Source organism: Mycena indigotica (genome assembly GCF_014461135.1).
Source record: "Mycena indigotica strain 171206Taipei chromosome Unknown Mind.scaff0003, whole genome shotgun sequence".
NCBI classification, from domain to species: Eukaryota; Fungi; Basidiomycota; class Agaricomycetes; order Agaricales; family Mycenaceae; genus Mycena; species Mycena indigotica.
The window spans coordinates 5,487,778-5,504,794 of NW_023503002.1; the positions used below are offsets into that span (position 1 = coordinate 5,487,778).

The 17,017-nt window shown below is 54.7% G+C and overlaps 2 protein-coding genes across 2 annotated transcripts; both read right to left on the minus strand.

The window, feature by feature from the left end:
* Nucleotides 1–469: 469 nt before the first annotated feature.
* On the minus strand, nt 470–2,506 carry MIND_00401800 (Defective in cullin neddylation protein; the record flags this gene model as incomplete). The annotated part of the gene is made up of 7 exons (XM_037360843.1): nt 470–589; nt 664–758; nt 1,203–1,292; nt 1,350–1,489; nt 1,540–1,705; nt 1,750–2,286; nt 2,398–2,506. 7 exons carry the CDS (start codon nt 2,504–2,506, stop codon nt 470–472), a joined length of 1,257 nt encoding a protein of 418 aa, XP_037223728.1.
* Nucleotides 2,507–7,832: 5,326 nt separating this feature from the next.
* On the minus strand, nt 7,833–8,512 carry MIND_00401900 (uncharacterized protein; the record flags this gene model as incomplete). Its single annotated transcript, XM_037360844.1, has 4 exons — nt 8,363–8,512; nt 8,245–8,307; nt 7,944–8,191; nt 7,833–7,893 (listed from the first exon to the last, which is right to left on the minus strand). The coding sequence occupies exons 1-4, from the start codon at nt 8,447–8,449 to the stop codon at nt 7,833–7,835; spliced, it is 459 nt and encodes a 152-aa protein (XP_037223729.1). The 5' UTR covers nt 8,450–8,512.
* Nucleotides 8,513–17,017: the final 8,505 nt, after the last annotated feature.

Below are 17,017 nucleotides of genomic sequence, written 5' to 3' on the forward strand. Positions count from 1 at the left end.
ATATAATATTTGAGATTATTATTATTATTATTGTATTAAATCATGGATATATTATCCTGTGAAGGACCATATTATGATATCATGATATTATTATTATGCATTGGCATAATAATATCACAATAGGCCAGACTAACCTACCCTCATTCTTTGACAAGTACCAGAAGCTACTTTTACACTACTGTAGATGGGGGGCCCGCGCACGGCAAGCGCAACGCCAGGGTATTCGGTCTCATGCACCTCAATCGAGGGAAGGAAAGGAAGCCCGTGCATCGCGAGTGATCGCAGACTTGGCCGGTACTGCGCAAGACCATGGAAACTTGCAAGTTATCTGGCTCGGTACACCGTAACAACAGCTCGATATATTGCGCGTCGCCACCGCGGCGTTTCTACATCAAATACACGGACAACAAATTCAGACTGCAAACGAGACAAACAAGAAACAAAACATGTACACCGACAGCGCGATGCGCTACGCCGGGCCCAGGCGCTCCTTCGCCCACTCGACGAAGTCGTCGATGGAGGACGGCCACGCGGCGTCGACGTCGTATGTCGCGAAGCGCGCGTCGATCGAGCGGACGAAGTCGAGGAACTGGGAGCGGGTCAGCACCAGGGCGGCGTTGGCGAAAGAGGAACGGGCTGGATGGGGAAGGGAAGGATACGCACCATGATCCACGTATCTTTGCTCACGCCCTTGCTGCGCTTCTCCGTGAGGAATTCGGACCACCAGTCGTTGTATTCGGGACGCCACCCGTCGCCGTCTGTAGATCGCAGGTCAGCGGAGTCGTGGAAGAGGGAACGGGTATAAAAAGAGCGAAAGATACAGGGGAAGAAGCGCAAGCCGCGTTCTCGTAGCATAGTGATTATATCATGCCACAACGGCAGCGTTGAATGGAGAGAGACGGCGATAGAAGATAAAGTACATGGGACAGGATAACGCTTGACCGCCAGAAGCACTGACAGCGATGAAGCCGCCACCATTCCTGAGATCACCGGGGGGATGCGAGGAGCGGAAAGAAGCAAGAAGGGTGAAAGGTGGAAGAATAGTATGAAGGGAGCAAATCATAGCGTGCCGGAAGGGCACCATTGACGCCGACAACAAGCGTGGTGATAACAGACCATCATGCCACGAAAAGCAGCGAAAGTGGGATAGGAAGAATGAAGGACGGGAAAAACGGGGAGGGAAGACTGCAATGTACACGCACCCATAAGCGTGTCCCCATGATCGTCCACTCGTCCGCCCAGCGTGGCATACGGCAGCAGCAGTCCCCACAGCGCGGTCGCCGTCTCGAGCGCTGTACATAATCGCCATCGATAAGCCATCGACAGGGGGAAAAAACGACGACACGCACGAATACTCCGCTGCCCCTCGCTCTTCGCAAACTCGAACGTGTTGTTGTAGACTTTCTGGAAGTATTCGGGGTCGTCGCCAGACGTGAGGCGCGTGCGGAGGCGGGAGAGCGCGGCTTGCATCGCGGGAATGGAGTCAGCGCTGGCTGTAAGTGAGCCACGGAGAAAGAGGGACAGAATGGAAGGACGGACCCCAGTGCCTTCCAGCCATCGACATAGCCCGCTCTGGACCACTCGCCCATACGAGGGCTCTTCAGCTCGAAGGCAACAGCGAGCAACACCACATCTTCGGGGTCGACGCTGAGGTCCTCGCACATCCGAATCGTCCCATCGACCGTTATCTGCTCGCCATCCGCGTCTGTTGCTGGTGAGTATGGCGAGTAGTCCCCAGTTGCGACGCACCCTTGTACTTATCAAACAACCCATTTAGTCTGGCCGTGGAAGACGCGCCAGACGCCGGTCGTACAAAGTGGGACTGGGGTGGGGGTGAGGCGGGAATGGCGTCCGGATCGCCATAGTAGGCGTCGACCGCGGCGTCCATCCGCTTATACTTCTCTAGAAAGCGACGCGCGTCCTTCACTCTGGCGCCATCGGAGTCGGCAACGACAATGGGAGGGGGAAAGAGCACGCACGATGCGCCGGTAACGCCGCAAAACTGCGCGATGTTCTCTTCCATCTTCTTGTCAACCATCGACAGCGGGGGCGGGGTCTTTGGGGCGCGTAGAAGGGCGAGAGCGGGTGCGATGGGCGCGATGGGGCCGTGGAAGGTGGGGAAGGTCGGAGAAGGAAAGGGCACGAGGTCAGCGATGACGTGACAGCGGCGGCGCGGGCACTCACGGGACCAAAGAGGTACAGGTAGGCGGCGGCAGCGAGCAGCAGCAGCAGCGCCCAGCTCGTCGCGGCGGTCGTCGTGGCGGAAAGGAAAGAAGGGTGAGTCGGCTGTCGGGAGTGACACGAATAAATCACGTCATCCGCATGACATGACGCCACTTTTTTCTTCTTCTTCTTCGACCAAAACAAGTAGACCGGCTGGCACAGGGATTCCTTAACGCGAACGCGCAGCGCAGCAGAGGAAGGTGCCGATGGTGGTGGTCAAGAAGTTGACGTGGGACCATGCGTCAGAACTGGGCAATGGTGGCAGCGCAAGAACGGGAGACATAGCTTACGTCTGTGAAGCTATTGGCGTCAAGTCGTTCGTCTCAAAGTCGTCCGTCTTCTACATACATCTACAGTATGACATCATGCTGACTGAGATACCCCGGGCTAACCCGTCAACAGCTAGTATAGGTGGAGGATATAAACCACATCAACAAAGTCTGCAGGCGTGAGCGCCCGCAGAGCAGTGAACGGGAGCACAAGCGGAACGAGACGGACTGGAATATACAGCCCGATGCCAAGCCACACGAAGGGACGGCTGCGCGGGGACAGCTTTGTGCCTGCGATGCCCGCAGGGAGCACCGCCACAAGTGGGGCACTGGTCAACAGGAGCGCAGAGGATCGCCACAGCCACTTCTCCGCGGCGGAGGGGAACGGCGCAGCCCAGGCCGCTGTAGTAGGGTAGATCAGTGTAGCATGTGACCCATCGATCCATTATCCGCAGCCACCACCTCCGTCCGCGTGGCCCACTCCATTGTGGTGACGAGAGTGTGTTTCGTTCGCAGCTCTATATGCTCGGTCCATGGGTGGTCATCCCCATGTCTCCCATCCATCTATCCCTGCCACCTGACCATCGAAGAGTTGTTGTCAGCACCATCGAGTTGGCGTAGTGTCGAGTTCAGCCCAGCAGCCAGTCAGCAGTCAGCGCATCCTTCCCACCACCTTCCTTAGTCTATACACCACCACCACCACCATCTCCCAGTCGTCATCCAGGCCGTCACAGTCCTCGTGAGGCTGTGTCATCCTTGCCATCGGCCGTCTACATCGGAGCGTGTCCAAGGGTGTAGAGTCAGCAAGGGCTGGCCGTCTACATCGGAACGTTATCCAAGGGTGTGGAGTCGTGTGGGGGGACAACATGGTCGACCTTTCCCTGTGCCTACATCCGTTTTTCGACACTACACCCTCCCATCGACCATCAATATTGCCCTATGATTTGGTCATCAACAGCCACTATCCCATTCAGCAGACTATAGCAGTTACAGAGGTACAGAGTTTAGGTTTTATGGGCTTAGAGAGTTGAGCCGGCGACGAGGACGTCGCCATTTCAAAAGGGGGCACCTGTAGTAGGGTAGATCAGTGTAGCATGTGACCCATCGATCCATTATCCGCAGCCACCACCTCCGTCCGCGTGGCCCACTCCACCGCGCAGTGCACCGCGCCGAAGACCGCCGCGATGCCGAGCTCGCCGAGGACGCAGGTGTTCTCCATGGAGAGCGGCGTGTCGGGCACGCTGGCCGCGACGTCTGCGCGCCACGTGTCCGCCGAGTGCGCGAGTCCGACAAGACGGACAAAGCCCGAGATAACCGCCGAGGAGTCAGCAGCGTCCTTCGGCGGCAGGAACGGCCCGGACGGGACCGCCTCCGGTGCGGCGGCGAGCACGATGGGCTCCTGCACGTCGAGCGGCTTGTCCCACCAGAGCGCCCACGTGAATGGCAGGTTGACGTCTTCAACTTGACGACGGCGAACGCCAGAGTCGCGACTTCGAGCTGTGTCAGCGGCAGACCTTGTGCGATGCGCGCGAGACACTGCACGCCGAACCACACGCCCTGGCTGCAGGCGATGGCTTTGGCAAACACGTCGCCCTTGCTCTTGTCCATGATCACGCTCCGGGCGGTGTCCTGGAGTGCCCCAAGCGTGGGCGGCGGATGCTCGTCGAGATGCCGCGTCGTAACATCATAGAAACCCGACGCCCCCGTGAGCTGGGCCCACGTCACGAGCGGGTGGCCGGCCGGATCGACGAACCATGCAGATGGAGAAGCCGTGCGTCCGGGAGGCAAATAGCTCTAAGCAGCGTCATGATCAACACCATCATTCGCCAATCCAATGCTGCGTACTTTCAGAAAAGTCCCCCGCCATGACGCGCGGGCGCAGCGCGAAGCCCGCGATGAGCTCGGATGCCGGCAGGCCAACGAGCATCAGCCTGGCCCGCGCGCGGAGGGCAAGTGTCCCATCAGCGAGCTGCCACCGCCACCGCGTGCATACGGGTGCGGAGGCGGGCGGCGCGGGCGATGAAGGCCGCGCGGGTAGCACCCAGACACAGGCGAACACCGTGGCGAGGCAGCCCCAGACGATGTTGTATGCCGTCCGGTGGTTGCCGCAGACCGTTGGAGCATCCAGGACCACGGACATGGGCGACGCGCTGGGGAGAGTGATGAGTGCAAGGACAAGGAGCATTGGCGATGTTGCACAGCCGAGCGCTTATTGTGGCAGCGCTACACGTGTCAGCGGCGACTCAGCGCCGCAACATGATAAATGATGGCATCGCCCTGCTCATATACGAAAAGAGCTGGACGCGGAGACTGGGTGACGGTCCCTCCGGAGCGAGTGGTGTTTAAGGAGAAACGAATCCCGCGAGCATGTGATGTTGAAGTAAGCGGGTTGGCGAACCCGAGTCATCGCCGAGAGATGACGTCAGCGGCTGCGCCATCACCGACGCTCGGCGGCGTCGGGAATGTTCTCCCACTTTCTATTGACTCAGAATACAGAATATACTAGAATAAAGAGAGTAGTATAAATACTTGGTAGTCCTACTCTAATAAACATGGAATATTTTGTCTAGTTTCTTCAACAGGTTATGGGCCCCGGCACCTCACATTGGCCAAGCACCCCACAGTAGCGACACCACTTATTATCCCCTGCACCACCCTCCTCCGACACACAGCGACCACGCGATGGGACGGCTCCAGGAGCAGCCTTTTGGGATGTGATCCCTCTACGGCAATGGGCTGGCAGAGCAGCGCGGGAAAGAGCGGCGAAGGGAACGACACGTACCAGACACTCGATCACGGATGGCAGATGGCTCAGCATCGCCAGCACACGGACAGATGAGCATGGTCAGCACAGATCGGTCATCGACACAGCTTCGGGCTCACGGCGCGCCGGAGCGGCATGGATTTGGCTTGGGATGGGTTACCGCCATGGGATCGCCAATGGGCTGGATCAGTTGGTTGGGACCTGGAATGGAATGGAACAGAGTCACGAAAGGGATCGCCACGATGGGCTGGATCACAGTCGGACTCGGAATTGGATGGACTTGAACTGGAACCGGGCCGGAGGCTACCGACCACGACATGGGAATGTACTCGCGGACACGGACATGGACACCGAGGGCTTATGGGCCGCGGCAACGGATTTGGTATGGGCACGGCATGGACTCCGGGTTGACGCTGGCGCCGAGGGCGGCCAGGAAGGACCATAGGAACGGCCAAGCAGCAAACGGCACATGGGCAACAGACACTGGGATTTACAGTCAGCATCAGAGACTGCATGGAGAAAGGGGGAGTCTACAACACCACAAGAAAGCCTCTAACCCAGGCGAGGTATTCCACTGCGCACCATGCTTGCGAAAGCACGGCTCGACTCGTGTTCGAGGGGGAGTGTTGAAGTAAGCGGGTTGGCGAACCCGAGTCATCGCCGAGAGATGACGTCAGCGGCTGCGCCATCACCGACGCTCAGCGCGTCGGGAATGTTCTCCCACTTTCTATTGACTCAGAATACAGAATATACTAGAATAAAGAGAGTAGTATAAATACTTGGTAGTCCTACTCTAATAAACATGGAATATTTTGTCTAGTTTCTTCAACATGTGACCCTGTTGACGGACCGTGCGCAGCCGGCCCAGAGAATGATATCAACAGGCATGATCCGCCCCAGATCTTCTCCTTCTCTTTCTCGCCAAGGGTGCTACCGCAGAACGGAAATGCTTTGAGCCCAAGCCTGGTCCTCGTACATGTGCTCTGCATAACCGCGCTGGACAGCGCACAGATGAACGGTGAGCGTGCCCCTGTATTGTTATTTTGACCCTGCAGAGGTTAACGAAAGAATTATAGAGCACTTCCAGGCACTTGGGAGGGTGCTCCACGAGGAGCACATCCGGAGAGTATTAACTGGATAGCGTCTATCAGACTTGAAGACAGCAGGAAGGCGTACTATATTTCATCTCTCATTAACGCGACGAACGGCCGCACTCTAGCGTAGGTACATATACAAACTATGAGCCCACAAACAAAACACGAAAACAAGCAAAGCACGGACAAATGATACAACAAATTCGTTCTTCCTATCACGGTCTAGCACACGTCCATCGCGAAGTCCTCATCGCTCTCCTCGCCCGGCAGCTCGCGCAGGAACCGCGCGCTCTTGTGCTGCTTGAGAGCGCAGGCGGGTATCCGCCACACATCGACATCGGCAATTTCGATGAGGATGTCGACGAGAAGGGTAACTCCCGGGGATGCGGCGCCAGCAACACCCAGACGCTACCAATTCGTTAGGAAGAGAATGATAGGAGTGAGCGAAGGACGCACGGAGCGGATGGCAATGAATTCTGACTTGGGAGAGACTTCGCGGGGTGGACTGCTTTCGGCGGGCGAGACGAGGCCGTCACGGTCGCGCTCGAGCATTGCGATGTACAGCTGAGGGGAAATAAGCATGAATTTGAGGCGGGGAGGAATACAGCGAGAATTGAAAGAAGAAGATTCTAAGGACATGGAGGGCGGGGACGGCATGAGAGTCGCAGATGGAAGCCAAGATCTCGCAAACGTAGCGCAAAAGCCAAGTCAGAAAGAAGGGGCGAAATGAACGATGGAGAGCGCGACAACAATCACAAGCCACATACCGTGCCATTCCGCACACAAAGCGCCGCATGTCTCTTCCCCAGCGCCGTCCTCCCCGTAGGTACCTTCAAAAAGCCGTTATCCGCGTCGTTGAGGCGCCCATTGGCGGCCGCCTTTGACGCGCGGCCAAGCACGACCGGGGTCCCGCCCTCAGCAAGGAAGAGTGTCTTGGGGTCGAACTGCGGAACTGCGGCTGGGGGTCGAGCGCGGCGACGATGGGCGAGCCAGATGGCGCGGGCGGTGTTAGGCGCCCGTATTTGCCGAACATCGACAAGGTAGTGTGTGTTGCGGCAAAAGAAAGAGGAAAAAGGATGGGGCCTGGCAGGACAATAAGCGAAGCAAACAAACGAAGCGCGCCACACACCGTTATGGGCAGCTTGTCTCGCCTCGTGGGCCGCCAGCGGTCGTGTAGCACTGCGAATACCGCGTGTGACGCGTCGTATGCGCGGGCAAGGGCCGCAAAGCGCGGGGTGGGTGGTGGTGGGAGACAAAAGCGGGAAGCGTCGGGCGTACGGACCACGTTCTGGGCCCATGCTGATCGATCGAAATGGAGTGATCGACGGATGTGACAGCTCGGCGTCTATCTTTTTTTTTCACCGGAGCCACGTCATCCAGCAATGTGGGACCTGCCCACAAGCCTCGGCCGCAATCGCACAACGACGTACAGTATGTATACCAGATGTACAGCTTCTCCTCGGCTGATACCGAGCCTCAAGTTCACCGTTTCGCCTCCGCCTTCTCACCCTTGCCCTCTTGCGCCTTCGCTTGATACTTCTCCCTGCACGTACTCAATCAACCTCTGCCACTGCAAGCAGAAATACCACTCACGGAATCTCCATCACTCGCCTGGTCGCCGTCCCGATCCGCGGCCCCGAATGCGTCACCATAATATGGCCATCGAGGTCCCACACAACGATGCGCGCGCGCAGCTGGCCCGCCACCCAGTGCACCTCAATAGGCGCTACGCCTGGGCCAATGGCGCCGTTGATTGAAGCGAGCGCTTTGTTGTTCTTCCCCTCCGCGAACTCGCCGATAAGCTGCGCGTCGATGTGGCCCGGCGCGATGGAGCCCTTGAGCTGCCAGTGCAGAGTGGTCACGCATATGAGCAGCGGCACGGGGAACGACGCACGGAGAAGTCGGGGCCCTCCGGCCCTCGCCAGAGGCGCTTGTGGAACCCGAAGCGAGTGGGTGCCTACTGGTTTCTTGTGGTCAGTAGCACACTCCGCGCGAGCGATAACGTGGCGCACAGAGACGGGGCGGGAGCCTGAGGCAGGTGCGGCGCTTTTCCGCGCCGAGGTCCTGAAGAGGTCATTGGCCTTGGGCGGGTTCCACATGTGCCACAACAATCGTGGAGAGTGACGGGTCAGCAAGAGCGAGATATATCTATAGTATTCCGCTCCACGTTGCCGGGATTCTCCGTCACACGCCACCGTGACTGGCAGGCGTCTGTCACAATACGTGGATGGCCGTCTGTCGACAGCACCAACTACCTATGCAGATGTGCGACTGGGGAAGACACAGTGCATGAGCCCACAAGTGGCCATCACGCATTGCAACGCCCCTACTGGCTCATGGGCTTTGGTCGGGCCGATTCTGCACATGCCGCGAGCGCCGAGGTAAAGAGTCCACCGGGCTTCACACGATCGACAGATGGACGCGGTGCATGAACGCCGCACGGAAACCACGAGGTCTAGTCGTGCTACTCTTGCCTCTCGACTACGATGTACCAGCACTCTCCAATTTCCCCCACCCCAGCTTCTGGATCTCAATCTGCTGCAGTCTACATAAATGCAATTGGTAAGAACCTCCCAAGACAGGAAATTCTCTGGCTTATATTGACAGGTGGCGCTGGTGGGGCAGGCGGCCCCGCATCAGGTGGGGCTGGTGGTCCAGGTGGGGTTGGTGAAGGCCCCCGATTTGATCACATCCAATCTGCCAACATTTAGTATGTTGTCTTTTGAGTATTGGCTTCTTTAACTCAAGTTATACAGTGTGCATGACACAGAAAATACAAACAGCAAGTCCAAATTATTAGTTTATGACCACTTGTGTCTAACATGGCTTTCAGATATTAGGAAGAGCATCAGAGCATGGGTTTCTCCTATCAATTCTTTTGTTTGCCAGAGTGAAATCAACACACTTCGGGTGGAGAATACTGGGGAGTGGTTTTTAGCTCATCCAAAATTTCAAGAATGGGAGGCAACACCAGGAAAACTCTTGTGGTGCTCTGGCATGCGTAAGTTGCTGTGTCTCTTTACTGCTAATACTGATAGTGTCAGGGGAAACCCTGATGCCGTCACTTGATCCCATCAAGCGCCGCGTCTCCGCTCACGTCTCCGCGTCTCCACTTGCGTCTCCGTGTCTCCACCCGAGTCTCTGTATTCCTGCACCCTGACGCTCCTCCTCCACTTCTCCCACCACATCCCGCATCCAGTGGTCCCCAACCTCCAACTCCCATGGCCACCCCTTTCTGGGAGTCTCTCCGGAGTCACCATCAGGGATCACTAATGCCATCGGAGACCTCTCCGGATGTGGCCGCACCACTTTCCTCTGAGACCTCGAGCCTATGGCCTTATAGCCTCTCTGGGCTGTCGCTCATCAAGGTCTCCCTGCAACCTCTACCCGTTGGACCTCTTGGGTGTCCCCAACCTATGTCAGCGTTCGGGCTTACGTTCGGATGGCTGAGCCCCGCCATGGCTCCGCCCCCCACTCCGCCACTACGGCCCCCGTCATCGGGTCTTCCTTTGGGTGAGGCCTACTGCCGTTAAGGCTCGTGCCTACTGCAGCGCCCCAGGCTGCACGCCCTCACACCTCCACCTCTCTGGAGACGTCCGGGGACATCTCCGAGTGACCCTCCTGTCGCTACCCTCCAGTGGTCATGGCTTGCCGCCATTCCTATTGGTCCTTTCCGACACTCCCCGGCCCTTGGGCTAGACCGACTCCTTCCCTCTCCGCTCCATGCCCCCCCTCTCCGTTTCCGGCCGTCACGTCACGGTCACACACCCGGAATCGATTCCGATTCCGATTCCGATTCCGGTTGTCACGGTCACGGTCACAAGCGGAGACGCCCAGAGGCAGTCTGGACCCCCCGAAGCCCTTCCTGGGCCTTCTAAGGATGCCTGGGCTCTTCCCTTGGCATCATGGTCCCAAACCTGCCTCTCCGGAGCTTTGAGGGCTACTCGACACTCACCTAGGGTCCATTGGCGACACCTGACTTCTCCCATGCGTTGTTCGTCGCTATGCAGTCACTCTATCATTACTCCGGTCACTAGTATATAGTAGTGCACCTGAGCAGAGGGCTCCTTGGCTTGTTCTCTAAGGATTCCCCCTCTGCTCAGGACTCTGATTTCGAGCCTCGCGAGGTTGCCCTTACAGATAGAGATAATAGCTGGAGCTGGGAAAACTGTCATTGTGTAATAGTAATCATCTGCATCTACTAGATATTGATTAACATCCATTCAGATCAAAGGTGGTGAACTATCTGCAAAATATACAAAGAGGCAGACCTATAGGTGTTGCATGGGCTTATATCAATTACAAGGAACCAGAAACACAAAATGATGCCAATTTATTAGGTGCCATATGGGGGCAGTTGTCTCTGAAACAGGATATCACAGAGGCTAAAAGACTGTTTGATGAGCTTTATACTGAGCAAGGAGTTCAACACATTCCTCTCAATAATATTCAGGCTCTCTTAAAATCATCAGCAGCACAATTTTCTCAATTTTTTGTTGTTGTGGATGCTCTAGATGAGTACTCGGAACAAGTACAGTTATCTCTTGTTAAGAAGCTACTTGCTATTGGAGGACATATTAACTTGATGATCACTACCCGTCCAACTATCATGCCTCTCCAGGAATGGTCTGCATCAGAAATTCAAATTGCTGCAAAGGCAAAGGACATTGAGACATACATTCAACAGAAGATAGCTGAAAATGATGACTTGTTAACTTGGTTGGTGGTAAATATGGAACAGCACTCCAAGCTGCAGCATCCTGTGAAGCAATACAGATTGTAGAGCTGCTTTTGAGCAAAGGTGCTGATGTTAATGCAGTTGGTGGTAAATATGGAACAGCACTCCAAGCTGCAGCTGCTAGGGGATCAATAGAGATCGTAGAGCTGCTTCTGAACAGGGGTGCCAATATTAACTTGGTTAGTGGCAAATGTGGAACAGCACTCCAAGCTGCAGCTGCCCAGGGAGCAACAGAAATTATAAAGCTGCTTCTGAGCAAGGGTGCCAATATCAACTTGGTTTATGGCCACTATAGAACAGCACTCCGAGCTGTAGCATATAAGGAGAGAGTAGAGCTACAAAATACTGCATTCCAGACTGTAATGTACCAGGATATACTAGACATTGTGGAGCTACCTCCAGGAGATGATTCTGACAATGAATCCTACTATACAGCATGTGGAGGTGACTGTCAACATAGCTACTCATAGTTTTTTGTTGTTGTTTACTTAACTGCTCTAATTATGCATATTACCTGATTATAATTTCTAGAGTATATATTGTATGTAACATTTCCCCCCTGCAATATTGATGACCTCTTCCAATTGTGCAAGATTACCAAGGGGGGTTTAAAGTTCCAATCATGGATATAGGGTTGGAAAGTTTTTTTTCCAACCCTCCAGGGACCTCCCCTCCCCCCTCCTGCCATATTGGGTAATATGTTCCCACAATTTCCATCATGTGATGCGATCACAAAGTGGTATAACAAATCCAGTCTTTGTGAAACTTTCTTTTAAAAAAAAGATTTATGTATCTGTATGCACCTGGAACTATCAAATACACATGACAGGCTATGTCAACTTTTCAATATATGTACCTCTCATCAATTGCTTAATGGTAGGCCTAAGTTGTATGTTTTGTCCATACAAACAACTTTCATTAAGTAACATATAGTCACAGCTGAATGGTAATGCTAGCATAAGCCAATCACTAGCTGATGTATACCTGATAAGATGATATCTTAACAACTAGACAGGCTACACAGCTGATTGAAGTACCACGAAGGATACCTGAATGGTAGGGTCTATATTCTCATTAATTTAATCTTATTTGTGTATCCACACTATCTAATGATTATCTATCAGATATTTTGATCTAGCCATATCCTTTTTTTTTTTTTTTTTTTTGGTGGTACATATCGAAAGATGCACAGTGAACAAAGTTATCCCGCAGGATTTGTGTAAGGTGCAGGGTGCGATCCGGGAAAGCACCCCTAGGGGGAGAGGGAGAGAGAGAGAGGGGAGAGGCCACCGCCCAGGGAAATGTACAAATACACGCCGTTATGCGGCAGTGTGGGGATCCGCTAAGGAGGGTGGAGTGTTCTTGTGGGACCCACTAAAACCCTGGGCCATTTAAGCCATTCCTCAGGGAGCTGATCATCTCCAATGGCCTCATACCATGTTTTCTGCACCAGTAACCACCAGTTGCAATCCGGGGACGTCAAAGCCTTCCCGGCTGGTTAGTCGGATGGCTGTAGGCCTCTTTCGCACGCTTTCCACACCAATTTCCTCACAGATTTCAAGGCGTTATCCGTGTCTCTTGCTACTACAAAGACTGTGCGCCCCAGCCGCGCCCGCGTCTTGTTAGCAAGGCATCTCAGGGCTTCTCTGCCCTCTACCCCGGTCCAGCCTTGGCTTTCCCACTTTGTGAGCTTCTTGCACATTGTGTTGCTCAGATATTGATTGTTGGTGATAATGACTAGGTTGGCGTCCTGTTTAGTTCCCCGCATGGCCATAATGGCCGCTAGTACCTCTGTGGTTTGCGTGGTCTGCCCCAAGTCGGCAGGCACCCAGATTGTGACATTTTCCTCACTCCGTCCTCCTGCAAAAGCTACCGCACCACCTGCTCTGGGAGCTGTAGCCTTGTCACGCACACGCCCCCGCGATGTAAGCGCATGTTTCTTCATCTTGAGGCTGGCTGTTCCTCTCTCCACGCCGTATGCCTTGGGGGTATTGCAGCTGAATTATGTTCATAAGCGCCCTGAAGCCCTCCGTTAAGTTCTGTGCTGACGCCGGTGCCACGAAAAGGTGCGCCTCCTCGAAGTCACTTGGGTCAATGTCCATGGCGCGTTCCGTGTTGCCCCGCGGGTTTTGCCTGCCCTGCTTTTGTGGGTTCCATTTATCCGCAAGTTGGTTTAGGCGGGACTCCGCCGCCTTCATACACTTATAGTTCTTTTCTGTTTACTCACATATGGCATACTCACTTCTTGTTATATCTGTGCCGACTCCGGCATCCGTCTCCAATATCCATCTCCGGTATTTGGTTTTTTACACAATGAAGATTTATTGAGCGTTTCCAATTACCCCGACTTATGATCTATGCAATCATCTATGCCTTGTTTCTCGTATGCAACTCCTCTTATACTTTACTTGACTTTGTTCTAATCTTGTTACTTACTTTGTTATCCCGTATTCCGTTTCCGTTACTTCTCGTACTATAAATACTTTGATGTATTACTACGTACTTCAGTTTGTCAATTAACGTTGCTGGTCTCTATCTCCCAGCGTCGTCTCGACTCCGCTCTTCTCTTCTTGTCTTGTCTTGGTCAACTGGAAGCCCCGGTCACCCAAATATCCTTCTATGGTGTTCCGCCCCAAGTGCTCTCTGACTTTGATTCCGTTTCCGACTCCGACTCCGACTCCGTCTCTGTCCCTCTGGTCGAGTGAAAAAGAGTTGTCTGTGAATTTGGAAGAGCAAGTTAGAGAAGATGAATGGTTGACCACAAGAGATTTATAAAACATGTATGTGGAATCAAGAACAGTGGTTGATAACTCTTGAATGAGCCCCATCTATATAATATTATGCCCACAAGTAAATACCAACAGAAACCCCCAATCCCAAAATCACCCACTCACACTTTCCCCTTGACATCCTTATTCCCCAGCCCGCTGATCTTCCACGCCAACAGCCGATTCACCGGCGCCACCCGTCCCGCGGCCCAAATAACATTATTCCGCGCCCTGCTCTTCCAGTCCATCCCGCCCTTCTCTACCTGCATGATGTCCTCCACGAGCGTGACGACCTGGTACGCCACCGCGTGCTGCCGCCGCGCCGTACATGTCCATCGCGTCCGGCCCGGCTGCCGCGGCGCCGGCGCCCGGCCCGGCGCAGTCAGGTGATCGTGGATGGCGGCGGCGAGCTCGGGCGCCATCGCAGATGCCGAGCGCCATGCCCTGCCCCCCCCCGCCGGCGCATTCCCGTGCGCCGCGTCCCCGATCAGCACCGTCCACGCCTCCCTCCCCTCCACGCACTGCACCATTTTTTCGACCAGCGCCGGGCGCGTGCGGTACCGCGCCACATGCAGCGGTTCCGCGACCTTCACGACACCGTGCTCGGTCTTCACCACCGCGCCCGGCCCGCGCGTGTATCCTCGCCCGCGAGCTATTATGCCCCGCCTCCAGCGCCAGCGCATACCAGCACGCATACCAGCACCACCGGTATACTCCTTGCCGCGAGGCCCAAGGCCCAAGGCGCACGCCATCCCGCTCGGCCACGCACCACCGACGACACACCCGGTCGTTGTCGCCGGCAGCGATGGTGGGGCTGATTCAGTTGGCGGGGCTGTGTTCGCTGACATTTCTGGTTGTGAGGGGGCGAGAGGGCTGGCGCCGCACATGCTTGGGCACGAGGCGGAGCGTTCAGTGCGAAAGTGTCACTGACCGCCCGGGTAGGGATCCACGACGCTTGTCAAGCTGCGGCAGCGCCAGCACACGCCCCGAAAGTGACCGCGCCAGTTCTCGGCGGTGGAGGCGCTGGCATATATCGTGGATGTGGGTGTCTACGACGAGTAGGTCTCACACGGAGGGTGCTAACTGTGCCTGGGCATCGAGCAACGCGACGATGGGCGAGCCCGACGGCGCAGGCGGTGTCAGGCGCACGTATTTGCCGAGCATCGAGGAGGTGGTGGGCACTGGGGGTGAAAGAAAGAGGAGAAAGGATGGGGAGCCAGCAGGACCATCAGTGAAGCAGACAAAAGAAGTGGGCCACACACTGTTATGGGCGGCTCGTCTCTCCGCGTGGGCCGCTGATAAGCCGCAGTCTGGCACAGACCAGGAAACGACTATTTTTGTTGATTTTGTTGCTCAGCGCACGTCTCAGAGTTGACATGAGTCCCGAATGGTCAACTAGGGAATTACCTGCACAAGAACCAGTCAAACTCCAGTCAAAATCTATCAAATCGCTCTCAGTGATTCCAAAATCTTGACTAGGAAAAGTTCGCAGAGCCCGTTCCTCGCTAGAATCTATCCAATTCTATGCAAAATACCCAAAGGGAGTGTATTCTAAAAGGCATATTCGGTTTGGCGCTCAGTGGAGACTCGAGATCGACTTCTCCTAGATAAGGGACACCCCTATCTCTGTTGGTATCGATGACTGACATCATTGGAACGTGGTTTCGGATCATGCTGGAGGATCGAGAGTGCCAAGGGACGGTTAAACGGCGAAAACCTACTCAATTGATTGGGGCCTGGACCTGTGATCAACGGCGACTCTAAAACACTGTCGAGGAACTGATCATGTGAACATTGGAAATGCGCCAGGAGAGTTGGGACAACCACCGCTGAGGCCATATGCACAAGATACGAGTTATGGGTGTCAATCGAAAGCTGGGAAGCAGAGCTATCCACTTATCCTACTCAAGATCGAGGGATTCTTCACAAGACAAACTAGATGGTCGCGAACACGGAAGATTTACACAGGTCATTGACTCCAATACACGCGATACCAGTCATCTGGACCTGGATTTTCGACTCTGGGCCGTATGGCGAAACGATACCTATACAATTATGCACATGGACGACTTTTCTTACTCAAGATTTTCCCTGATTCTATCAATTTCTGTTTAGTATTTATATCTCTGTTTTGTATTTGGCAGGTTCACGGATTGCCCCGCTCTACTAGGTGCATCTGGGGATCTAGCTCGTCAATCTATCTTGCTAGCTCTTTCGAAATAGTATCATCAGCGTCGGAAGGATTATTGGTTGAGGGTTTCGGTTGCTGAATACAAGAGTTCCGGTTGCTGTTTATTGGGTTTCGGTTGCTGGTCGAGAGTTTAAGGCAGTTAGTTCCTGACTCGAGACAACTCAGAGGGTTTAAGGCAGTTAGTCCTGATCCAACGAGTATAAACTCTCCGGGCATCGTATTGGCGCTTCTCTATTGCTGAGTTTCGTCGATAGTACGCTTTGAGGCACGACAAATCAACGTTTTTCGCAAGAAACTCGTATCTACCCTACAACCTTACACATCTGTGCCAAGGCTCTGTTCACAGGGGCCTGTACTCGCACAAGGAGTTGACGATTTTTGGGTTTTGTGACTTTTCCTACTCGACATTATACATCTTTCTCTCTACGAAAAGTGGAGTTTTGGTTGTTTTTGTTGGTTTGGTTAGTTAGAGAGCTCATTTGCTGTCCCCACTCCACACTCATCACCGCCAGCGGTCGTGCGCGGGTGTGATGCGTCGTATGCGCGGGCGAGATGCGCGGGCGAGGGCCGCACGCGTGGGTGGGTGGCGGTCGGAGGCAAAAGTGTCCTCTTGATTGCGGAGCCAAGACAGACCACGGTCTGGGCCCATGCTGATCGATCGAAATGGGGTGATGGACTATGCCTTTTTTTCACTGGAGCCACAAGCATGGGCCACAATGGCAAGACGACGTCGCGACTGATACAAGCTCACAGTTTCGCCTTTGCCTTCTCACTCTTGCTCTCTTCCGCCTTCGCTCGATACTTCTCCCTGCGCGTAACCAATCAACCGTCAGCTTGCACCAACACACCACTCACAGAATCATAACATGTCCGTCCAGGTCCCACACAACGATGCACGCGCGGAGCGAGCCCCGTCTCCCAGCGCGCCTCAATACGATGAGCTGCGCGTTCGGGATGGGGCCCAGCGCGA